The sequence below is a fragment of the Convolutriloba macropyga genome, chromosome 7, assembly GCF_964194025.1.
Source record: "Convolutriloba macropyga chromosome 7, txConMacr16.3, whole genome shotgun sequence".
NCBI lineage: Eukaryota > Metazoa > Xenacoelomorpha > Acoela > Convolutidae > Convolutriloba > Convolutriloba macropyga.
The window spans coordinates 37,464,371-37,491,202 of NC_134474.1; the positions used below are offsets into that span (position 1 = coordinate 37,464,371).

At 34.5% G+C, this 26,832-nt stretch overlaps 2 protein-coding genes and 2 non-coding genes across 4 annotated transcripts in view; 1 reads left to right on the forward strand and 3 right to left on the reverse strand.

Annotated features, from left to right (window-relative positions):
- Nucleotides 1-26,832, forward strand: part of LOC142342839 (small nuclear ribonucleoprotein F-like) — a 537,554-nt gene that overhangs the window by 469,841 nt on the left and 40,881 nt on the right. The window lies entirely within an intron of this gene.
- Trnav-cac (transfer RNA valine (anticodon CAC)) lies at nt 5,891-5,963 on the reverse strand. Its single transcript has one exon. It is a non-coding gene; the product is annotated as a tRNA-Val (tRNA).
- Trnav-cac (transfer RNA valine (anticodon CAC)) lies at nt 11,290-11,362 on the reverse strand. Its single transcript has one exon. It is a non-coding gene; the product is annotated as a tRNA-Val (tRNA).
- LOC142342831 (uncharacterized) overlaps nt 24,264-26,832 on the reverse strand; it is a 30,749-nt gene continuing 28,180 nt past the window's right edge. Inside the window, exons 28-29 of the mRNA XM_075394431.1 lie at nt 24,964-25,089; nt 24,264-24,624 (exon numbers count right to left, since the gene is read on the reverse strand). Of these exons, the coding sequence (XP_075250546.1) occupies nt 24,373-24,624; nt 24,964-25,089 (378 nt within the window). The 3' untranslated portion in view covers nt 24,264-24,372. The remainder of the gene's footprint in view (nt 24,625-24,963; nt 25,090-26,832) is intronic.

A 26,832-nucleotide genomic window follows, 5' to 3' on the forward strand; every position in this document is an offset into this window, starting at 1 on the left:
TCCCTCTAATGCTAGCACTCCTAAGCCCGAGATTGCTACTACCGAAGCCAACCGCTCGCCGGTCGTTTGAGAGAAATTAGCCCAATATTATTGAGTTTTGTTTGTCTTGCCTGTCAGTCATGTACTACCGAAGCATTATCAAACTTGAAAAATCTTGAAACTTCTGAAGTTTTGTCGTTGCTTTCTACAAATTGTTCACAAGAAATTATTCTAAACAAACTCGATCTTTTCACTGAAAATAATTTTAAAAACAATTTTCCGATTGCGTCTTCGTAATTATAATATCTATGTGAAAGTTGTTGAAATTTGGTTCTAAGTAAGTTGTTGCGAGGTAGAAAACATACCAATTAACCCGGAAATTTTCAATCGTTAGCATTTTGATCAAACTGTTTTAGTTGTCGTTTTTTCTCAAATCAAATATTCCAATTTAATTCGTCGTTCGAGATAATGACCCCGCCTGTCGTTCGAGATCATTTCATGCGACATTTGGTGGTTTATGTTCTTTTCTATCTGCATTTGATTGTTTCTTTCTTTTCAGCAATTGGTCATCATTGTTTCCGGGTTGATTATCGAGATAATGGCATTTTTAACGAAAGGATCAGAACAGTTTTTAAGAAGATACCCTTTTAATGGTAACAGAAATGGTGGTAGCTTGGCAGTTTCCAATATCTTTTTAATGCTCGAATGTCTTAAAATGCGTTTGCGAATGTTCTGTTTTTTCCTATTATTGTAAATTTTTGAAAATCACGCGAACTTGCTGCTTCGTTAGTTATTTTGCATATTTCCCACAATGCAATGCACGTGGGTCCAATTTTTTGTTATCAATTGAGCTTATTTTGAAGCGAGTCGTTTGAGCGAAAGAATTATCGGGTCAACCTTATCGTATAGGAAAAAACACAAAGATAATCGTATAGGAAAAAAACAAAGAATGTACATTTTTAAAGTTTTTGCCAAGATGTCGTTTTTCTGTTAAATTTTATTGGCTCACGCAACTCTTTCTAAGGACCGCAAAATAATTAGAGCAATTGCTATCAATTGAGTTAATTTTGAAATTAGGGTTTTGAGCGAAAGAATTATAAGGTAATTATTGGGGTAATAAAATTAATGAACTTTTTTGATGTGCTAATTGCTCAAAAATTTGTTTCTGAAGTTCTCAGATTAGATCGCATCACTCTTAGATTGCCTCACACTGAAGGGTCAGCCTCTCAGCGGCTATTATTTAAGCGCTCTCCTTTTATTATTTCGCTTTACTTTTGATCACGTTCTTTGTTTTACACAAGTCACAATTTTAACTCTTGACTTGTGACTTACCTCACTTACTGTTTCAACTGAATTGATTTTAATTTCTTTCACGTATTTAATTACGCATTGTAGTGAATACAGTCTAAGTCAAAAGACCAAATCGAAAGTAAAGGGATAAACCGATAAATCCCGGTCATTAAATCATAGTGCACTGGGTTATCAAAGTTCATTAGAGCGATAGCTAGCTGAAAATTTTATTCAGCGTAGTCGCGTTTAGTTTAAAGCTGAATTAAGTGTATTTTTAAAATTCAATTGAAACCCGCTTACCGAATAAGAGTTTTTAAACTTAGGGGAAAAAGTCTGTCAATTTTTATCTCTTGCTTTTTCTTTTTCTGTTTCAGTCCCCATGTGCGTCAAGAGCGTCAACGGTGGCTATTTTCCGGCAATCTGCCGGCTATGATCAATATTTGAGGTCTATTACTGATTTCTCTATCTATTTAATGGCTATTTGATTACGCTTCGGCAGCAAAGGGATAACGGTATGTCACGTTGAATACTACAGCAATTAGAAAAACCAAGAACTTCCAAAAAGACCATCAAAGTGATTTTTTGTCATAAAGGTCTTTTGCACGGATAATAAAATTAAAATAGAACTTTGTCGCTGTGCTAATTCTTCAAAAAAAATTGTTTTTAAGGTAATAGAAAGTGAAACACCAATTTAAAGGATATTTAAAATTTTTGTTTTAAAGAATTTTTGTCTCACACCAAATAGAGTTTTTCTTTCTATCTATATAACTATCGAATTTGTTTTGCTCTCTATCTCGTATTAATCACTCTTGAATTTTTTGATTTGTCTCCTCTGGGTTTTTTCTGCTAAAAGTGTGACCTGTAGAATCAGATCGCTTTCCAGGGGTGCAGCAATCTGACACTTGCAGATTGATTAATTGCTCTTGAACGAAGTTCATAGCAATTATTGTAAGCGTGTGTGTCTCTTTTATGCAAATTTTCCGCTGGAAAATTTTACGCTTTTCTTCTAGAACATTCTTGTACTTCTTAAGTGACTTTTTCAAGGCTACAGCCCCTGAATTAAATTGCCTCGCCTGTCGTTCAAGAGCAACTCTTCCGACTTTTGTCGGTTTATGTTGTTAATTAGCGCTGACCAAAAACCGTTGGACATTAAGTAGACACTGTTTTGGGTAAAATTGTTTTTAATAGCCGCACAGCGATAGCTTGGGCTATTATTGGCCTTCTCTTGTTTTTTTTTATTTCGTCGTCAAGATTTTTGTTACGACCATGTGACGTCACAACCACTTTAAATCTGCTTTTTGTTCATTCGTTCATGCATTTTCAACTGAAGTGCGTGCGTGACGTCATTTTTCGCTCTTAGTGGAGCGGGTTGTTTGCTCATTCGGGTGATTAATTTTTTGGTCACACTTGATTTGCCTCATTCTCAAAAAATGACTTAATCACTTTGAAAATGACTTTTATTTACTTTAATTGAAAGAGATAAGATGAAATGGGTGTGTGTGTCACTCTAATTGAAGGGTATTTGGGAGCAGCTAATAGAGGCAGCAAAAACATACAGATTTTTATTCAAAATTTAACATATCAGCCTTCAATGAAAAGACGATTTTTTTGTTCTGTCGTTTTTACTGTTTTTTAGACCGCAGATCTACGAAGCTATTGCTGCTATTTTCTGGCAATCTGCCAGCTATGTTCTTGTTATTTTGTAGTCTTGCCGCTTAATCTTGCTGATGGAAAGTCCAATTGCGTCCTATGGAGCTACAATTTAATGTTTTTAGTGTTTTTAGTTGAAAGCTTATTGCTTTTATGGAGCTTGGAAATATTTCTTTTCGGAACAAAAACAGTGGAATTTTTAAGTGTTTCCACTTTATCTCATTTTTGTCAATTAGCCCAGTCCACGCCGAGAGGCCACATCTTTCTGCTGGTTTAAATTCTTGTCACTGTTTTTACTTTTTTAAGAAATGATTTTTTGGCTTCGATATTACGAGTGTTCATATATTTTTTTTGGGCATCAGTTATTATTTTACTAATTAGACAACACATCTCAAAAATGGCGTTCAAATAACGTTCAATTGAACTTATCTAAGGTTCATAATGAACAAATTACGGTTTTAACAGTCTCGTAACTCTTTTTTCTCGCAAAATTTAATTGAATAAATTTGATTTAATTTTTGATTTTCCCGTTCTGTATTTTTCTTTCTTTTTCATTTTTTAGTCTGATTTATTACTGGTAATGGCAGGTCACAATTGCTTCCTATGAAGGTATAAATGAACCTATTCAAATGTTTCAGTCCATAACTAATTGTTTCAGTCCATAGCTAAACGAAACTCGTAGCTTAGTTTCATTGATAACAGATCGCATCTTCTTTAGTGGGAGAAAATTGATTCACAAGCTTTCAAAAAAATTGTGATATTGGAATATTTGCCAATATTGGTTTAATTTTGGTTTCTTGTCATATTAGCAAACTAAATACAGGTCTCTTTGTCGATGACTTCAGGCCTAGTTATACATATGTTTATAAATCACGATTTTAATTGCTTGTGCACTGATTTTTAGCAAATTTTCATTGAATATTCCCTTGACATTATTTGTCGTTCTTTTATTAGTTGTAAGAAATAATTTGATAATGAGCGATCTCAATGGCTTCTTCTGGAGTCTAGGATGAACCTTTTTAATTATGTCAGTTGATAGCTAATAGTTTTCATGACTTTAAAATTAGTTGTTTTCCAGAAAATTAGTATTTTTTTTAACTTTACCCTTTTTCTGTTACCTAGTCTCACTGAGGACAGGTTGCATAGCTTTTTTAATCAGGTACAAGTTAGTTGATTCAATCTAGGTTTTATGTGATGCTATCTTGACTTCGTTGTTTTTCGAAAAATAGGCATTGAGTTTTGGTCGTATTTAATATTTGATTTTTGCTTTCTTTTCTCGATAGTGGCTTATTTCCTCGGCCTTCTGAAGCGGCATTTTAAATTCGTTTGATTGTTCTGAGTTGATAGCAGCTTTTATTTCAGACACCATTTATTTTCGAGATAAATTTAATTTTTTGAAAGTTTGCTCGTCCTCTTTTGGAAGACAATTAAGTCAAAAATATGAATGAGCTGTGTCGGAACATTATGTGCGATTGCGCATTATCGAGCTTTCCTGTTTGTGTTAGTTACATAAGCACAGTGTATATGCATTTTTCACTTTATCTTTTGGTGTTTTTTGTTCCGTAAGCCTTTGCTTGTTGTTCTAAGCTCAGTTTTGTCCGTTAAAATATTTGATGTTTTTAGATATCTCTAATGTAATTGTATTGTGCATTCTAGTTTTCGGAGTCTACAGAATGCTGCTTGAAAGCTCTCTAAATTTTTTAACGGGTTACAACTTACAATTTTCTAAACAAAATCTCCGGCTTAATAATTTCATAAAGATCCCTCAGTAAAAACAAAACGTGTGGAAAACAGGGACGAGATCAAAGGATTAGAATCAAAGAATTGTCGCCAGGTTACACACACTTAGAGAACGAAAACTACCGACGTATATACCAGCGTTTGAGCGTGTCAGATTTCCTCTCGCTTACTTTCCTGGTCCTAATACATGTGCGGAAAACAGCGATAATGCTCAATATATGTACTCAGTACCATGTCATTTTATTCGTGTAATGTATTTCTATGGGTCTACGATGTTGTGACAGCATTGATGTTGAAGGAGCCAAATATAATTAACTATCCCCAAAAATACGAAAATAGCAGTGAATGCTGCTGTTTTCCATGCATTGTTTGAATTTTATAGTTTAATGCTTCTGATGGCCTTCAGGTGTCATAAAATATTCCTTTGTTTTGTGTGGATTTGTATGGAAATTATTTGCATTAGACTTACTTTTTCAAAATCGTTTAAGCTGCTGTTTTGCTAGATCCCATTTCATTGTCCTATCTCTTTTTTGTGAACTCCCTTCTTTGCTTAGACGTGAGACATTTTCTTTTAGTCTTAAGGTCAAATTCGTGTCTTTTTTCAATGCCTTGGATTCTTTTTCGGAATTGGTCTATTATGTTCACTTCGTTGAACTGAAATTTTTATGTTACCAGCTTTGCGTTGATCATGTATTTTGGCAGTTTATGGAGTATACCTAAATGGTATATTAACAGTTTTTGGTATATATCCGCTAAACAAGCGTTGTTGGAGGCGCTGAAATAGGAAAGATTTGTTATGTAGAACCTCCTCTTGTGTTACACCGGAAAGTTTTCGTTCAATTCAGAACCAAGTTTTGGATCTTTTCCGTTTGTGCCCCCCAGTACGTTATGCGACCCCCAGTAACAGAGCACGTGCCATTACATAGTAAATTATTATGTTAAAAAAATGGCACGTGCGTCTGGGGGTTGCAAATAAAATGCGCCCACTAAGCTGGGGGGGGGGGGGGGCACAAACGGAAAAGATCCCAAGTTTTCAATAAGCGTAAGTGTACTATTTTGGCACAAAACGTGCTATATGTTAGAGCATAATTTGGCAGTTGTGTTGTATTATAAATGAGTGATAAAATTCTGAAGCTAAACAGGAATGCGCGCAATATTTCAAGCTCTAGAAAATATTGTCAGATTTAGAAGTCTAAAAAACTCAAGTATAACATGGAAACAAAATAAAGATTGTCACCACGCGGGCTCGAACCGCGGACCTTGTGCGTGTGAGGCACACGTGATAACCACTACACCATGGTGACATTGGTGATAAAGTGTTGGGAAGCCGGATGGTTATATGGCTGCCTTTGTGACGTTGGTGTTGTGGTATTACCCCCATTACCTGCAGAAGCGTATCTGAATCTAATTGGAGTTGTTCCTGAATTCTCTGACTTTGGCCAAGGTTACCACATTTTCTAGTATCTTTTTCCGCTAGCGCCCAGTCCTATATGACAATTTTTGAAAGCTCAGTCCCCAATGAAAGAATTTTCTGAATGGAGAGCCAGCTAATTAGAGTATCACTGATTGGATATAATTGGTGCCCTTTAAAGTTCAATTTTATAAATTAAAATTCATTGCATTCAACTTGCTAAAACAGCACTACTGCAATTTTGTTGGTTGGGTCAAAGACCAAGGTGGAGACAAAATTACCAAGTTGTCCCAACTTTTCGCATTTTTGTGACATCTTGTCGAATCGTTTATAGGTCATCTTCAAAAATCTTAAAGTCAACTCTCGAGGTACCAGCTTTTGTTTTCATGAAAGAGGTAGCCCAAAAATACTTGAGAATTGGAAAAGTTGGGGTTACCGTATTGGTACTGCAAATTTTTAAAAATTTATCACCTAATGGCTATCTTGCCCTGATGTAGGATCGTTTCTGTTATTGTCCCCAACGGTGTTCTATTTTTTCACCCCTTTTCTTTTGACCCCCTATTTTCTAACCCCTATATCATTATTTAACCCCTCAAATATTTAACCCCTGTATTGTTTTACCTCGGCTGTAAACTTCCTATAATTGAGGATAATTAGGCCTCAATCAATTCTATTTAGATAAAATCGGGGTGAAATGACTGAGGTGTGAACATACTTTTCACACCTCAATCATTTCACCCCGATTTTAATCTGTAAATTCATGTATCATAATTTTCAGAGACATAGAGCTAACGACTCAATAGATTAAATCATAACCATAACAATTAGCGAATTAGTTATCTCATCTAGTCCTTAATGAGGCAATTAAAAGCAATTGAAAAACGGATGGAACTCAAGAAAATTTCTTGTTTCATTGCATTTTGATTTCAACATGATAACTGCCGACTTTGAGTTTACTATTTCTTCCAAAAACAAAAAACTCATGGCCTTCTACAACCAATATTTCTTTGTTTTTGGAAGAAATTGTAAACTTCAAGTCGGCAGTTATATTGAATTCAAAATGCAATGAAACAAGAAATTTTCTTGAGTTCCATCCGCTTTTCAATTGCTTTTAATTGCCCCATTGAGGACTAGATGAGATAACTAATTCGCTAATTGATATAGTTTTGCTTTTATCTATTGAGTCGTTAGCTCCATGTCCCTGACAATCATGATCACACCTGACAATTATGTTAGAACAAATAAATTTACCACTGCCTGGAATTGCTCGAAATATCGAAGCTACAAGTGGCGGGTTTTCGCTTCTACACAAGCTGACCAACTTATTCGCGTAAACGGTGAGCTTAATCACAATGCTTCGTTTGGAAAGCCAGCCACTCGAAAAGTTATAAGAGATTAAAGCCCTGAGTGAAAACCTAACGCCCGCAGCAGCTGTAGCGTCCGCAATGTTACCGAAAACGGACGTTCTCTCGACCCAGTATGCTTTGCCGTCAAAACCAATTTTAACACAAACATCGCCGCGTTTAAGAAAGAATATAAAAAGTTTGAGAATATAAAAACAGTGTCAATTCATGAACCATCGGACCAGCATTTTGATATAGTCGATACGCTTCAAGAGATTTTGTGGTATGGCAGCGGAAAAGATGACCACGAGCGTATTTTTATTTTTGGTGATCCGTATGTGACATCGCTTCTCAAAGGCTCCAAATTTTGGCTTGCGGATGGAACCTTTATATTGTCGCCTAAAAACTTCTTTCAAATATGCACCCTTCACGTATTTGTTCTCGCTATTGCTCCTGCTTGTTTATATGCCCTCCCTCCAAACAAAACGGAAAAAACATACAGCTGATTACTTTATGCCTTAGAAACCTTTGCCCCAGATTGTAAGCCCGATAAGGTTCTGTTAGATTTCGAAATTGCCCCAATTAATGCCTGTCAAAAACATCATCCAGCTTCAATGCTATCGGATTGTTATTTTCATTTAACCCAAAATTTTGTTAGTAAAATCGGAGAACTTGGATTAAAAAAGCTGGTGCCAGAAAATCATGAAGTGTGCCTGGCGGTTAAAATTATCCCTCCTCTAGCTTTCGAAAGAAATGAGGAAAATTGAAAAATCTTTTGAATGGTTGACGAGGAAATAACTAATGTGGTGGATCAACAGAATTTAGATAGCTTCGTTATTGAAAAAATAGAATAGCTTCGTTTATATTTCCAATCAAATTATCAAGTGTCCACTATTGAACCGTCTTTCTACATTCCCCCACAAATTTGGAATGAAAGAGACGCAGACATTGAGGGAATTGCCAGAGCGACTAATGCTGTTGAGGGCTGCAATTCTGGGATGCAAGCCTTGTTCAGCGGATCCCACACCGGATTTTAGAAACTTTTGGCTAACTTACAAAATGACGCTGCGGTGCAAAAATTAAACTTTTTGATTTCCTCATCCAGGCAAACGTTCCCAAAGAAGAAGTATGAGAATGTGAGTGAAAATGCAAAACTGGATGCAGATTCACAGGAATGAAATTGATATACAATTTTTCAGGGCTAGTGCCAGTTTGACTTGGTTGTGTATTTATTGTGTATATTATTGGGTTTATGTTTTCGTTTTAATTTAAATTTGAAATCCATCTTAATATTTTTGAGTTGGCGTCCTCCTTGCGTCCTCACGGAGTTACGTCGAAGCCTCATATCGTGACTCATTAGGGAATTTGATCCCGGGCGTTAATCTTATTATGGGACCCCTAATTGGGAGCATAGTTTTGCAGCATTTAGATATGAAACTTGCACACCGTAGCTTTTAGGAAAAATATCAATCTGGATTTCATTGAAAATTCTGTTAAACACAGTTGAATTTTGCTTTGGATTGCTGTTTTTATGCCTGCTCAGACAGTAGGTTTTGAAATTTAGCTTACATCATTTCATTTGAAAATAACCGGTTCTTTCCTTTTCTAGACTAGAACAGTTTTTGAACTTTTTTGATTCAAATCAAAGTGCAACATAAAAGAAGTCAGTTTTGTCAAGTGTTCTTTTCGATCAAAGGCATTGTTCTAAAAAGCGGTCTCGTCAGTATTCTTTGATTTCAAACGAACGCAAGCTGCTCAAAGCCGCACTCTTGAACGTCATTATTTTTGTGTTATTTAAGTCCCTTGAGCTTTAGCTTTGCTAATTGTTCTTTTGGATGCCGAAATAGATAAAAGATTTGGTTAAACTGATTTCGGGGTGAATAAACTGTGGGTTTAAATGACTGAGGAAGACAAATAACACGGTAATTAAGTTTTCAAAATTACATAATACCCAAAATATACCCAATATTTGTTCCGACCCCACTAGTGGGGGGAGGAACTATATACTCAAATGTTTTTTTTTGTTAAAACAATTTTGGCCGATCGATATATTCATCGTAGAAAAATGTGAGTGGTATCAATAAACAGCTCGTCCAGATTAGAATTTGAATTGAACGGTTTTTTAAATTCGTTTTCGAGGAGTTATCGAGGAGGGAAGTTCTGTGTGAATACGGCATATTTGGCATAATTTTGTTCACTTTTATTGTCATTTTTCTTGTATTAAAATAATAAATCAAAATTATATTTCACGCCACAAAAGGATCCAATTTTGAGTTCCTATTAGCCGAAAGGTGTTAAAAAGACTATATCTGGTCTCATAGAATTCTGTTTGAGAGCTTTTTAGAAAACTTTTCATATTTTTCTTGTTTTCTTGATTAACTCAGAGACTAGTTACTTTTCATATCTAAGTTCCGTTAATGAAAAACATGATTTATAGTCAAATGAAGCCCAATTAACAAAAATTTTGTTTTCAAGGAATCGCTCGTTTTTTCAGCTTTGACTCGTAATCTTAAATGAAATTTTGGTTTTCTTTTTTGAGGTTTTACTAAATTTTTAGAGTCCTATGGTATAGACTCGTTAACTACAATTGTGAATGGTTCCGTAATGAGCCAATTTACAACTTACAATTTTCTAAACAAAATCTCCGGCTTAATAATTTCATAAAGATCCCTCAGTAAAAACAAAACGTGTGGAAAACAGGGACGAGATCAAAGGATTAGAATCAAAGAATTGTCGCCAGGTTACACACACTTAGAGAACGAAAACTACCGACGTATATACCAGCGTTTGAGCGTGTCAGATTTCCTCTCGCTTACTTTCCTGGTCCTAATACATGTGCGGAAAACAGCGATAATGCTCAATATATGTACTCAGTACCATGTCATTTTATTCGTGTAATGTATTTCTATGGGTCTACGATGTTGTGACAGCATTGATGTTGAAGGAGCCAAATATAATTAACTATCCCCAAAAATACGAAAATAGCAGTGAATGCTGCTGTTTTCCATGCATTGTTTGAATTTTATAGTTTAATGCTTCTGATGGCCTTCAGGTGTCATAAAATATTCCTTTGTTTTGTGTGGATTTGTATGGAAATTATTTGCATTAGACTTACTTTTTCAAAATCGTTTAAGCTGCTGTTTTGCTAGATCCCATTTCATTGTCCTATCTCTTTTTTGTGAACTCCCTTCTTTGCTTAGACGTGAGACATTTTCTTTTAGTCTTAAGGTCAAATTCGTGTCTTTTTTCAATGCCTTGGATTCTTTTTCGGAATTGGTCTATTATGTTCACTTCGTTGAACTGAAATTTTTATGTTAACAGCTTTGCGTTGATCATGTATTTTGGCAGTTTATGGAGTATACCTAAATGGTATATTAACAGTTTTTGGTATATATCCGCTAAACAAGCGTTGTTGGAGGCGCTGAAATAGGAAAGATTTGTTATGTAGAACCTCCTCTTGTGTTACACCGGAAAGTTTTCGTTCAATTCAGAACCAAGTTTTGGATCTTTTCCGTTTGTGCCCCCCAGTACGTTATGCGACCCCCAGTAACAGAGCACGTGCCATTACATAGTAAATTATTATGTTAAAAAAATGGCACGTGCGTCTGGGGGTTGCAAATAAATTGCGCCCACTAAGCTGGGGGGGGGGGGGGCACAAACGGAAAAGATCCCAAGTTTTCAATAAGCGTAAGTGTACTATTTTGGAACAAAACGTGCTATATGTTAGAGCATAATTTGGCAGTTGTGTTGTATTATAAATGAGTGATAAAATTCTGAAGCTAAACAGGAATGCGCGCAATATTTCAAGCTCTAGAAAATATTGTCAGATTTAGAAGTCTAAAAAACTCAAGTATAACATGGAAACAAAATAAAGATTGTCACCACGCGGGCTCGAACCGCGGACCTTGTGCGTGTGAGGCACACGTGATAACCACTACACCATGGTGACATTGGTGATAAAGTGTTGGGAAGCCGGATGGTTATATGGCTGCCTTTGTGACGTTGGTGTTGTGGTATTACCCCCATTACCTGCAGAAGCGTATCTGAATCTAATTGGAGTTGTTCCTGAATTCTCTGACTTTGGCCAAGGTTACCACATTTTCTAGTATCTTTTTCCGCTAGCGCCCAGTCCTATATGACAATTTTTGAAAGCTCAGTCCCCAATGAAAGAATTTTCTGAATGGAGAGCCAGCTAATTAGAGTATCACTGATTGGATATAATTGGTGCCCTTTAAAGTTCAATTTTATAAATTAAAATTCATTGCATTCAACTTGCTAAAACAGCACTACTGCAATTTTGTTGGTTGGGTCAAAGACCAAGGTGGAGACAAAATTACCAAGTTGTCCCAACTTTTCGCATTTTTGTGACATCTTGTCGAATCGTTTATAGGTCATCTTCAAAAATCTTAAAGTCAACTCTCGAGGTACCAGCTTTTGTTTTCATGAAAGAGGTAGCCCAAAAATACTTGAGAATTGGAAAAGTTGGGGTTACCGTATTGGTACTGCAAATTTTTAAAAATTTATCACCTAATGGCTATCTTGCCCTGATGTAGGATCGTTTCTGTTATTGTCCCCAACGGTGTTCTATTTTTTCACCCCTTTTCTTTTGACCCCCTATTTTCTAACCCCTATATCATTATTTAACCCCTCAAATATTTAACCCCTGTATTGTTTTACCTCGGCTGTAAACTTCCTATAATTGAGGATAATTAGGCCTCAATCAATTCTATTTAGATAAAATCGGGGTGAAATGACCGAGGTGTGAACATACTTTTCACACCTCAATCATTTCACCCCGATTTTAATCTGTAAATTCATGTATCATAATTTTCAGAGACATAGAGCTAACGACTCAATAGATTAAATCATAACCATAACAATTAGCGAATTAGTTATCTCATCTAGTCCTTAATGAGGCAATTAAAAGCAATTGAAAAACGGATGGAACTCAAGAAAATTTCTTGTTTCATTGCATTTTGATTTCAACATGATAACTGCCGACTTTGAGTTTACTATTTCTTCCAAAAACAAAAAACTCATGGCCTTCTACAACCAATATTTCTTTGTTTTTGGAAGAAATTGTAAACTTCAAGTCGGCAGTTATATTGAATTCAAAATGCAATGAAACAAGAAATTTTCTTGAGTTCCATCCGCTTTTCAATTGCTTTTAATTGCCCCATTGAGGACTAGATGAGATAACTAATTCGCTAATTGATATAGTTTTGCTTTTATCTATTGAGTCGTTAGCTCCATGTCCCTGACAATCATGATCACACCTGACAATTATGTTAGAACAAATAAATTTACCACTGCCTGGAATTGCTCGAAATATCGAAGCTACAAGTGGCGGGTTTTCGCTTCTACACAAGCTGACCAACTTATTCGCGTAAACGGTGAGCTTAATCACAATGCTTCGTTTGGAAAGCCAGCCACTCGAAAAGTTATAAGAGATTAAAGCCCTGAGTGAAAACCTAACGCCCGCAGCAGCTGTAGCGTCCGCAATGTTACCGAAAACGGACGTTCTCTCGACCCAGTATGCTTTGCCGTCAAAACCAATTTTAACACAAACATCGCCGCGTTTAAGAAAGAATATAAAAAGTTTGAGAATATAAAAACAGTGTCAATTCATGAACCATCGGACCAGCATTTTGATATAGTCGATACGCTTCAAGAGATTTTGTGGTATGGCAGCGGAAAAGATGACCACGAGCGTATTTTTATTTTTGGTGATCCGTATGTGACATCGCTTCTCAAAGGCTCCAAATTTTGGCTTGCGGATGGAACCTTTATATTGTCGCCTAAAAACTTCTTTCAAATATGCACCCTTCACGTATTTGTTCTCGCTATTGCTCCTGCTTGTTTATATGCCCTCCCTCCAAACAAAACGGAAAAAACATACAGCTGATTACTTTATGCCTTAGAAACCTTTGCCCCAGATTGTAAGCCCGATAAGGTTCTGTTAGATTTCGAAATTGCCCCAATTAATGCCTGTCAAAAACATCATCCAGCTTCAATGCTATCGGATTGTTATTTTCATTTAACCCAAAATTTTGTTAGTAAAATCGGAGAACTTGGATTAAAAAAGCTGGTGCCAGAAAATCATGAAGTGTGCCTGGCGGTTAAAATTATCCCTCCTCTAGCTTTCGAAAGAAATGAGGAAAATTGAAAAATCTTTTGAATGGTTGACGAGGAAATAACTAATGTGGTGGATCAACAGAATTTAGATAGCTTCGTTATTGAAAAAATAGAATAGCTTCGTTTATATTTCCAATCAAATTATCAAGTGTCCACTATTGAACCGTCTTTCTACATTCCCCCACAAATTTGGAATGAAAGAGACGCAGACATTGAGGGAATTGCCAGAGCGACTAATGCTGTTGAGGGCTGCAATTCTGGGATGCAAGCCTTGTTCAGCGGATCCCACACCGGATTTTAGAAACTTTTGGCTAACTTACAAAATGACGCTGCGGTGCAAAAATTAAACTTTTTGATTTCCTCATCCAGGCAAACGTTCCCAAAGAAGAAGTATGAGAATGTGAGTGAAAATGCAAAACTGGATGCAGATTCACAGGAATGAAATTGATATACAATTTTTCAGGGCTAGTGCCAGTTTGACTTGGTTGTGTATTTATTGTGTATATTATTGGGTTTATGTTTTCGTTTTAATTTAAATTTGAAATCCATCTTAATATTTTTGAGTTGGCGTCCTCCTTGCGTCCTCACGGAGTTACGTCGAAGCCTCATATCGTGACTCATTAGGGAATTTGATCCCGGGCGTTAATCTTATTATGGGACCCCTAATTGGGAGCATAGTTTTGCAGCATTTAGATATGAAACTTGCACACCGTAGCTTTTAGGAAAAATATCAATCTGGATTTCATTGAAAATTCTGTTAAACACAGTTGAATTTTGCTTTGGATTGCTGTTTTTATGCCTGCTCAGACAGTAGGTTTTGAAATTTAGCTTACATCATTTCATTTGAAAATAACCGGTTCTTTCCTTTTCTAGACTAGAACAGTTTTTGAACTTTTTTGATTCAAATCAAAGTGCAACATAAAAGAAGTCAGTTTTGTCAAGTGTTCTTTTCGATCAAAGGCATTGTTCTAAAAAGCGGTCTCGTCAGTATTCTTTGATTTCAAACGAACGCAAGCTGCTCAAAGCCGCACTCTTGAACGTCATTATTTTTGTGTTATTTAAGTCCCTTGAGCTTTAGCTTTGCTAATTGTTCTTTTGGATGCCGAAATAGATAAAAGATTTGGTTAAACTGATTTCGGGGTGAATAAACTGTGGGTTTAAATGACTGAGGAAGACAAATAACACGGTAATTAAGTTTTCAAAATTACATAATACCCAAAATATACCCAATATTTGTTCCGACCCCACTAGTGGGGGGAGGAACTATATACTCAAATGTTTTTTTTTGTTAAAACAATTTTGGCCGATCGATATATTCATCGTAGAAAAATGTGAGTGGTATCAATAAACAGCTCGTCCAGATTAGAATTTGAATTGAACGGTTTTTTAAATTCGTTTTCGAGGAGTTATCGAGGAGGGAAGTTCTGTGTGAATACGGCATATTTGGCATAATTTTGTTCACTTTTATTGTCATTTTTCTTGTATTAAAATAATAAATCAAAATTATATTTCACGCCACAAAAGGATCCAATTTTGAGTTCCTATTAGCCGAAAGGTGTTAAAAAGACTATATCTGGTCTCATAGAATTCTGTTTGAGAGCTTTTTAGAAAACTTTTCATATTTTTCTTGTTTTCTTGATTAACTCAGAGACTAGTTACTTTTCATATCTAAGTTCCGTTAATGAAAAACATGATTTATAGTCAAATGAAGCCCAATTAACAAAAATTTTGTTTTCAAGGAATCGCTCGTTTTTTCAGCTTTGACTCGTAATCTTAAATGAAATTTTGGTTTTCTTTTTTGAGGTTTTACTAAATTTTTAGAGTCCTATGGTATAGACTTGTTAACTACAATTGTGAATGGTTCCGTAATGAGCCATAAGTGAACTTATCTAGAGATTTGAGTGGACAGTTAATGGCTGTTTAGACTTTTCAATCATTTTTCGAGAATTTTTTTAAACATTAATCGATCATAAACTCATTTTCGTGAACTCTAAGTCACTCTCAGTAATGACAGGACCCCCTTCCTTTCTACTGCAACCAAATTTATTCTGATTAGCGGTTTTATCTTCTAACGACGAGTTCAACGCCAAAGTTTTGAAAATTTTAAGAAAAAGTTTTGCATATTTTCTTTTGAAATCTTATCACATTTTCCTGATATTGATATCTCCTATTGGCTTAGAGAAGACGTTCAGTGGATCATTGATAAAGTTGTCAGAGAAAAGTTTATTGTTTAAATGGCTTCGCCTAATTCTCGCACTTTTCTACTGATTTTTTGGTTTTGCCTGTATTTCTTGTTTGTTTCAATTGTCAAATGACTTATTGTGATGTCTTATTGATTACCCATGCATGACAAATATCCTTGTTCTCCTGCGAGGCATAACTAAGCGTATTTATTAACTTCCTTTTTGGATCTTAACACTTTATCCGGATATTGATAGTTGCATATTGGCTCATTGAAGACGTTCAATCAATCATATAAAGTTTTCAGAGAAAAGCTTATGGTTTAAATAGCTTCCACTTTCTTCTCGCACTTTTCTACTTAATTTTTGGATTTTGCCTGTATTTTTTGATGTTTTCATTGTCAATGATTTATTCTAATGCCTTATTGACAACTTTTGAATGATAAACATCCTTGTGGTCCAATCGAGGCATAACTTAGCGTATTTATTAGCTTCCGTTGAAAGCTATTGAATTTAATGGCTTTGTTACTACGAGTTTTCTCAAAATTTTCGTGATTTTAATGTGTTTGTGCACGCTTGTTGATTTATTTTGGTCAAATTGTTTTAACGAAATCCCATTGCTAATAAAAATTTATTGAAAGTAGAAACTTTCTTCTTTTTTTAAGAGCTGCGACACTTTTGCTCAATTTTTTTTTGGATATGCTTTTTTGCCTGTTTCCGTAAAATGCTGGCTGGTTTCATGAGCTTGTAATTGAGGATTGAATGAATGATGTTTCCCGAAGCAGTCTGTTAATACGGAATAGTCATACAGTTTATGATGTTATGCTTTTTAAAGATTTTAAAGCATTTTTTCAATTTTTTTCAGTTTTTGTTCTTTTCGTCAACTTGTAACGTATTCTCATCATTGAGAGGTCCCAAACCATTCCTTGTATTTTAAAAATTAACATGTTTACTTATTCTTTGAGGTAACTGATGATTTTTGTCTGTTGGACAATATTTGCGTGTTCATTAAAGATAGTGAGTGGTGTTTTTTTGAATTTCTTTTTCTCTTCCTGTAGCACAATCGCGTAATAACAGATCCCAATGATTTTCAAATGTGACTCAATTGAACTTATTCATTCATTCAGTAAAATTTTAGCTGAATTAGTGTAATTAGAAATTGAAATAAAAATACACAATAATCAGATAATAGCTAATGATTTTAATGGCTTCACTAATTTGGGTTTTTGCATTGTTTTTAATTTGTTGTTCGTAATTTTTTGAGTTTCTCTGCATCTTTAGTCCGTTCATATGGCTTAGTCTATTGAGAGACAGGTACTATTGTTTTCTTTATGACTATAGTAAATTTATCAATAATTGTTTTGTTAAAAGCTAATGATTTTTAAGACTTTTTAAATTATTTGGTATAAAAAATGTTGATTGATTTTTGAATTTCTCCTGATTATTTCTTCCTTATGTCGACTTGTTACCTAGTCTCATTAAGGGAAATTCCCATCTGCTGTGTAGTTAGGAAAAAGTAAATCTGTGTAGTTAGCGTTTTGTCTGATTGTAATTTGACGTTGTTACTAGGTGCTTTTAAATTATGATATTGAGTGAAATTTGTTTTTGTTGTTTTTTTCTTGTAGTGTTTCTAGTGGCAGATCTCGTCGTAATGAGGCATGGCATTATTCAAATGAATAAATAGTTTGGTTGTATAAAATTTTTTAAAACTCGAACATCTGTTTTTGATTAGCTCTTTGTCAAAAACTTAAGTCAAAAGACAGTTAAGTCGAAAATGTAGATGAGCGCAGGTCGGAACATTATGTTCGAACGGACATTAACGAGCCTACTTGTTTATCATAAAGTTGAAATTACCGGAACGATTATTTAGCATTATATTAAGCTAGTGGATTTGGCACTGCTTCGCGGGACATGGGTATGCCTGAGTGGCTCGTGTGATTTGATGTAAAACTATCACAACCGATTGTGATATTAAATTATCCATTTAAGTATGATAAAATATACTTGAAATACCGAGTGCTAATTCGTTTTAATGAACGAAGAGATCAAAGGGAATAAATTGGATATAGTGGAACATTGAGCACATTGTCAGGTAACCGTTTTTACAATTTTTCACAGGAATAGCTTTATGGCGCTGATGTTTTTTGACAACCCGAAACAAAAATCCATCCAATCATCTACCGGTGCCTTCTTTTAGATCGGTGAATTCATCAAGACTAATATGAGGGATCTCGAAGGGCCTATATTAAGGACCAAAAGTACATATATAGGGGGTGCAAACAGACTGGTTATATTGTACTGGGGAAAACAGAAAAGATCCTCGATGACTTCACTTAATATTGCGCAAAGTCGCTGTCTTGAGCTGTGATTTCGCGCAATTTTAATGGAAGATATCAAGGCAAAGTATCAACCATATGGTAAAAAATTTGCAGTTCCAACACTACAAAGGTGATATCACAGCTTGCTTTACACAAAACAAAAATTTCCGGTTGCTTCTGCATTTTAATATCTTAGGTGCTCACTAAAAAATTTATCGCCGTTACCGAGGTAAGAAATTGGCAAGTTTCAGTTCTTTGCTCAGTGTTTCATGTTTTTTTTGTTTACGTTTTCTCAAAACATATTATTTTTCTTATCCTGTCCACGTTACCTCATAAATTGTGGTCACTTAAATTGTTTATCAACGCTTGCGGGTAAAAAACGCTACGTTTAAAATCAATTCCTGTATATATGCGCTCTTTCAAAAAATATTTTAAACTATTAGCTGATAGCTGGATAATAATCAAAATGTTTAATTTATAGCGTTTTTTTAATGAATTCATTGAAATTTCACATGTTTTATTTCGGATAAACCCTTCAGCGGACCCTTCTGGGCTCTTCCAATTATGTTTAATTGTCTGATTATCTGGTTTCTAAGTTCTATAGTTTTTAGCAATTGATCCATGCACTGTGTTTTGCAAGCAACTGCACAACATTAATCAACATTTCAACTCATAGTTGAGACGACAGATTTTATTGAGATATATAACAATGGTTTTAAGATATACCGATCACAATTTAATAAGTTAATAGTTGTTGATGCTATTTTTTTTTGAAATTGTCCTCCAAAATTTGATTGGTCGATAGCCGCCCTACGCATACTGGCTCGGTAGCCGCACACTCAATACAAATTACACGGCTAAGTTCGACATAATACTTTTGCTTGACAAAGTAATCATCAAGTGATCACGTTTTTTTGGGTTAAAGCACTGCGTTTTGTCCGACTTTTGCTTCAACCTAAAACTTTTTATTTTATTTTCCTTTTTTGAAATTTTGAAATTATTTTTGAAACTAATTGTTATTTGAGTAAAATATTGATTAAAGGAACCAATTAAAGCAATAGTTAATAATTAATCAATATTTTACTCAAATAACAATTAGTTTCAAAAATAATTTCAAAATTTCAAAAAAGGAAAATAAAATAAAAAGTTTTTGGTTGAAGCAAAAGTCGGACAAAACGCAGTGCTCTAACCCAAAAAAACGTGATCACTTGATGATAACTTTGTCAAGCAAAAGTATTATGTCGAACTTAGCCGTGTTAAAGGAACCAATTAAAGCAATAGTTAATAATTATTTCATTTGAGAGAAGCATTTTTCAAATGAACACTAGGATACAATTTAATATCCAGAGAAAAAGGAAAGAACCCAACGAAGTTGGAAAACTCTGCTTATCGCTTTGGTGGTTTCTCTGGCCGCAAACTGTTTTGTGGGGAAATTTGCGGACCTTTTTTGGCAGCGACTGTTTGATTCCAAAAGAAATGGTATCGGGATATTATTAAAAATTTTGTAAGATTCTAAGGTGAACTACGCAAGTTCCCGGTACCAACTCCCATACTTCATTTGAAAATTGATTTGATTGAATTTCCGGAGAATTGATCAATATGGAATGTCTAAGACGAGAACAACAGAAAACATAATGTGAGACAGCAGGAAAAAAATTTGTTCCGATCTATATTCTGTTGTTTGTTTCTGATTCGTCAGTTACCTTTAAATTGTCAGGTCTCGGTTAACCTTAAGTTGACCGCACGTATCAGATAAAAGAAATTTTGAAAAGAAAGATATCAACCTGTCTATTTTCGATTTAGAAATGAAACCAAATGCCGAAATTATTGGGGAAGTTGAAAATCTTTTCTTGTTAATTTTTGCGCATATTGATGCTGTAAATTTTAACACATTTGATTGTAATCCTCCTTTTTTAGGTTCTAATATAACCAAAAACGTTCTGAGGGGCGTTCAAAAACAACAACAGGAAAAGCGACCATTTTAGAAAAACGAAAAATACATTCTTTTTCAACCTCCTTTCTTCAGAATTAAATTCACTTTGGTGATTGCGCTATTCAAATAGTATGGTTTTGATCAGCAGCCTTTTCAATTGAAGTTTTATGGAAGTCCGTTTGTGTTTCCACTTTCAATAATAAGAACAAGTCAAGTTTGTTTTAATATTAAAAAGTTTGTTCTAATTTTGACCGCACAATGTGAGACCGCTTTTGGCTGCAATACAGTAGCCAAAAGCAAATCTACTAGTTAATTAAGGGTTCTATACGACTTCGACTAGCCAAAGTAATCAGATATGGGGAATTTATTTTAGATAGTACAGAAAACTCATTTGAGAAAAATGAACATCTTTCTCAACAGTGCAACTGTGTTAATTTATGTTATATTGACGTTGAAAAACGTATTTCCTCTAGCTGACCCAAATTTCATTGAATTGTAAATTACTTTGCAAACAGAGAATCAACTTGCGTGAGGTGAATAAAACACAAAATTCTTCAGTATTTGATTACAAAACGTATTTTTTTTCGTGGATAGATTTTGTTGTGATGTGAATTGTTCAAAATTAGAAAAATTTCCAAATTTTCAAACAAGTTTCTTACATAGAAATGAAAATTTAACATAACCATCGATTCAAATTCTTGATGACGTCATGATGTTCAATAACATTTTGTGGACAAAATTTGACAATCATCGACCCAAATTTTTGATGACCTCTTGATGTTCGGTAGATTTTTCGGAAAAAAATTTCGAACTGGATCCTGTGTCTAATTGATATAGTTGTCATCAGTTGAGCGTAATTTCAGTAAAAAAAAACCCGATGAAAAAAATCATTCATTTCTTTGCTACCTCATTTTGCCCCTCGATCATCGCGTCAATTTCTTTTTGTAAATTACTGTGTTTGTTTAAGATAGCTTTTATCTGCGTTTGATTGATCTTGTTGAGCTTAAATTTTCTAAGGAGTTGCTTTATGTTGCAAAATACTATGCATGTGGTTTATGATCTCTAATTTATGAAGACTAATATGAGGGATCTCGAAGGGCCTTTATTAAGGACCAAAAGTACATATATAGGGGGTGCAAACAGACTGGTTATATTGGACTGGGGAAAAACAGAAAAGATCCTGGCTGACTTAATATGGACACCTAATATTGCGCAAAGTCGCTGTCTTGAGCTGTGATTTCGCGCAATATTAATGGAAGATATCAAGGCAAAGTATCAACCATATGGTAAAAAATTTGCAGTTCCAACACTACAAAGATATCACAGCTTGCTTTACACAAAACGAAAATTTCCGGTTGCTTCTGCATTTTAATATCTTAGGTGCTCACTAAAAAATGTTTATAGGCGTTACCGAGGTAAGAAATTGGCAAGTTTCAGTTCTTTGTTCAGTGTTTCATGTTTTTTTGTTTACGTTTTCTCAAAACATATTATTTCTTATCCTGTCCACGTTACCTCATAAATTGTGGTCACTTAAATTGTTTATCAACGCTTGCGGGTAAAAAATGCTACGTTTAATATCAATTTCTGTATATATGCGCTCTTTCAAAAATTATTTAAACTATTAGCTGATAGCTGGATAATAATCAAAATGTTTAATTTATAGCGTTTTTTTTAAATGAATTCATTGAAATTTCACATGTTTTATTTCGGATAAACCCTTCAGCGGACCCTTCTGGGCTCTTCCAATTATGTTTAATTGTCTGATTATCTGGTTTCTAAGTTCTATAGTTTTTAGCAATTGATCCATGCACTGTGTTTTGCAAGCAACTGCACAACATTAATCAACGTTTCAACTCATAGTTGAGACGACAGATTTTATTGAGATATATAACAATGGTTTTAAGATATACCGATCACAATTTAATAAGTTAATAGTTGTTGATGCTATTTTTTTTGAAATTGTCCTCCAAAATTTGATTGGTCGATAGCCGCCCTACGCATACTGGCTCGGTAGCCGCACACTCAATACAAATTACACGGCTAAGTTCGACATAATACTTTTGCTTGACAACGTAATCATCAAGTGATCACGTTTTTTTTGGGTTAAAGCACTGCGTTTTGTCCGAATTTTGCTTCAAACTAAAACTTTTATTTTCCTTTTTTGAAATTTTGAAATGATTTTTGAAACTAATTGTTATTTGAGTAAAATATTGATTAATTATTAACTATTGCATTAATTGGTTCCTTGATTTCATTTGACGGAAGCATTTTTCAAATGAACACTGGGATACAACTTAATTTCTAGAGAAAAAGGAAAGAACCCAACGAAGTTGGAAATTTCTGTTCATCTCTTTGGTGGTTTCTCTGGTCGCAAACTGTTTTGTGTGGAAATTTGCGGACCTTTTTTTGGCAGCGACTGTTTGTTTTCAAAAGAAATGGTATGGGGATATTAAAAATTTTGTAAGATTCTAAGGTGACCTACGCAAGTTCCCGGAACCACCTCCCGTACTTCATTTGAAAATTGATTTGATTGAATTTCCGGAGAATTGACCAATATGGAATGTATAAGACGAGAACAACAGAAAACATAATGTGAGAAAGCAGGAAGAAAATTTGTTCCGATCTATATTCTTTGTTTCTGATTCGTCATTTACCTTTAAATTGTCAGCTCTCGGTTAACCTTAAGTTGACCGCAAATATCAGTTAAAAGAAACTTTGAGATATCGCCCTGTCTATTTTCGATTTAGAAATGAAACCAAATGCCGAAATTTTTGGGGAAGATATCACCCTGTCTATTTTCGATTTAGAAATGAAACCAAATGCCGAAATTATTGGGGAAGTTGAAAATCTTTTCTTGTTAATTTTTGCGCATGATGATGCTGTAAATTTTAACACACTTGATTGTAATCCTCCTTTTTTAGGTACTAATATAACCGAAAACGTTCTGAGGGGCGTTCAAAAATAACAACAGGAAAAGCGACCATTTTAGAAAAACGGAAAATACGTTCTTTTTCAACCTCCTTTCTTCAGAATTAAATTCACTTTGGTGATTGCGCTATTCAAATAGTATGGTTTTGATCAGCAGCCTTTTCAATTGAAGTTTTATGGAAGTCCGTTTGTGTTTCCACTTTCAATAATAAGAACAAGTCAAGTTTGTTCTAATATTAAAAAGTTTGTTCTAATATTGACCACACAATGTGAGACCGCTTTTGGCTGCAATACACTAGCCAAAAGCAAATCTACTAGTTAATTAAGGGTTCTATTCGACTTCGACTAGCGAAATTAATCAGATATGGGGAATTTATTTTAGATAGTACAGAAAAGTCATTTGAGAAAAATGAACATCTTTCTCAACAGTGCAACTGTGATAATTTATGCTATATTGACGTTGAAAAACGTATTTCCTCCAGCTGACCCAAATTTCATTGTATTGTAAATTACTTTGCAAACAGAGAATCAACTTGCATGAGGTGAATAAAACACAAAATTCTTCAGTATTTGAGTACAAAACGTATTTTTTTTCGTGGATAGATTTTGTTGTGATGTGAATTGTTCAAAATTAGAGAAATTTCCAAATTTTCAAACAAGTTTCTTACATAGAAGTGAAAATTTAACATAACCATCGATTCAAATTTTTTGATGACATCATGATATTCGATAACGTTTTGTGGACAAAATTTGACAATCATCGACTCAAATTTTTGATAACCTCTTGATATTCGGTAGATTTTTCGGAGAAAAATTTTGAACTGGATCCTGTGTCTAATTGATATAGTTGTCATCAGTTGAGCGTAATTTCAATGAAAAAAACCAGATGAAAAGAATCAATCATTTCTTTGCTACCTCATTTTGCCCCTCGATCATCGCGTCAATTTCTTTTTGTAAATTACTGTGTTTGTTTAAGATAGCTTTTATCTGCGTCTGATTGATCTTGTTGAGCTTAAATTTTCTAAGGAGTTGCTTTATATTGCAAAATACTATGCATGTGGTTTATGATCTCTGATAATTCTTTCAATTTTAGGGTTGTGGTTTTCATTTTTCACCAAAAAATTGCTTCAACATGAAAACAACTGCTTAAAAAATTGTTTTCATATTAAAAACGGTTGTAATCAAGTTTACTCCAAAAAATTGCTTCAATAGCTTTGCAAAACTTATGGTCAAAAGAGAGTTTCATCGCACTAAGAAAATTTTTTTTGACGGACTTCAGACCTATGATGGAACAAGCCGTCTTGTTTTGTAGTACCCTCTTGGTAGGAGCCTATGAACTGAAATTATATGAAAAGCTGTGTTTTGTAACGATCAGATGTTTCGGAATTCCGTATACGTACAAGCATAAATAAACAAATTAACACACGGAGTTACATTTTAATTGCACAAGAATTGGGCGATAATTTCAATTGGGCAAACAGACACTGCACCGGGATGCCTTCGTCCGAGTCTCAGTATCACCCTCTATCACCTGTGGCGTGATTGGCTGTAGGTGCTCAGTGGCTATGAGCCAATGAGACATTCGAGTGGCAAAGAAACCACAGGAGCCTTGAACTCCGTTGCATTCAATAATGGGCGAGGTGCTGAAGTGCTGGAAACAGCTACCTACGCTAGACAGGTCCATGCCACCGCCTGAGTGGCGCGAGGTGTCCGTGTGCTGAAATAAGTATGCTGAATTTTTCGCCTTTCTGAGTTCCCACGAAATACAAATCTTACTCAGCCATGTTTTATCTGTATACTCGGTTGTTGCTAATTGTTTTTGTATAGAAAGGTACTATATGGTGATATTCTGTTGGTTTGCATTTAGTGCTATAAATGCGTAGTTTCTGTCCAATAATTTATTTGGCAACCAGCGTCTAGTTTACTGGATTCATTGCTGTACAATTGTTCAATCATTTGACTAAATGTAGTTTGACAACTTTGTGTTTCTAGAAACTCGAATGATAAATCCATCGGAGTAGGATTCGTGAATGATTTCGATATTGGTTTTCCTTACCATGAGGAAACTGTAGCCTGTCCACAAACTGAAGTATCCATTAGGACATGCGGGAGGTTCCCTGTCTTGACTGTGAAGAGCAATGGGCCTCCTGTTCAGGTCACACACTGCACATCTGCTTATATGCTAAAGTTGACAACTAACTTGAGAGAGTAATGAGATACTGACATTGCACGTCTGCATTTTCTTGTTATACCCGTAGCGCATACACCTTATTTTGGTTTTTTTGTTCGTTTTTGTACCTGATAATTTGCATTATATTTACCTATTTTGGACAGATTATTTTTTCATTTGACGTTATTTTTTCATTTGACGTTATTTTTTCATTTGTCGATTTCATTTTGTGGTGCTGCTTTTCTGTAGATCCTTATGACTTATCATTCTTGAGGCCATTGCAAGCTGGAAAGTATAAATAATTCAATCTGAAGTTTATGCTCGCAACATTGTAACATTGTTAATAGCCGCACAGCAATAGCTGGGGCTATTATTGGCCTTTTCTTGGTTTTTTATTGCGACTCGAAGAGGGGTATTGGTTTTCTTAAGGTTTTTTTAACCGGAAGTACTATTTGTTCAGGCGGCGTTTTGACCTAATAGTGAAAGTGAGTGAAATTGCCGTATGAACTAACTTTTTCTGAGCGATAGAAGTTTTTTGTTCGTGCGCTGCGTTTAGTGAATGACTTTTGACTGTGAAAAGTAGTTTTTGACTGAATGGCACATTCGTTTTTTGTCTAAGTGACCCAGTTTTTCCTTGTAATTTGGTTTTTTGTAGAAAAAATTTTTATTTGATGCTATATTGAAATGTAAACCTCGGAGATTGATACCACAGTGTTTTGCAGAGCCTGAAAATGCGTTTGAAGTTGAAAATTGGCACGTATATTTTTGATTTTTTTAGTTGTTTTTTTTGCTTTTTTCTATTAATTTCTTTTTGGATTTTTCAGCCGTCTTTTTGTCAAAAATCAATTAATATGGCAACTTCCCTTTGATAATTCATATACTCAACGCCTCTTTCTACCTCGATGTAATTTTGTTTTTTAAAAGTGTACATATGGTACTCCGATTTTGAAAGTTTTTGTTCCAATTTTTCTGTCTTTTTTTGTTTGTGTTTTGGTTTTAATTACTAGAAAGTCTTTTGTGCAACATGAGGGACTTTAATTTAGTTTCATTAAAAATTCAATGATTGTTTTTTGACAAATTTTTGCAGTAAGTTTCAGTTTTTCGTATGCTTGAATTCTGCCTTTTCTTTTTCTGTTCTGTTAAGGAGGATGGATCTTTTTTTTCGGATGACTCGTTGTTTTTGTATGTCTCGAATGCCGAACAATGAAATGTATTCGTTTCTCTTGATTTTTAAATTTAGTTTTTTAACTTTTAAAAATCAAGAATTAGTCTTTTTCTTACTCTGTTCCTTACATTGTGTCCATATTATTTACCTTCTAGTTTGTATAGTTCTTGTTTTGTACTGGCACCTAAATTTATATTCGTTATATTGATTTTTTCAGTTGTTGAAACATTGAATGATTTCAGATTTTTCTTAGATTTTCGTCTTTTCTTTGGTTTGCAATTGATTTAATTCAACATAAGGCAGGACTGAGAGTTTGCTGAAAAGCCTTTTCCAGCATTTCTGCATATTTAAGTTATTGGAATTTTCTTCCGGGCTTGGTATTGTTTTTAAACATTTTTGTTTGCCTTATGTCTTCTCTATGATTAATTTGTTTTTTTTTGAGGACTCGGAATCATGTCTAGAGTACATATAACAAGGAAGAATTATGTTTTCTAATTGCAGTGATTAGAAAACTAATTGCTGTGGTTTTCTGATTCTTAAATTTGAGCATTCTTTGAAAAATTTAATGTGTTATCTAAGATTATTATCTG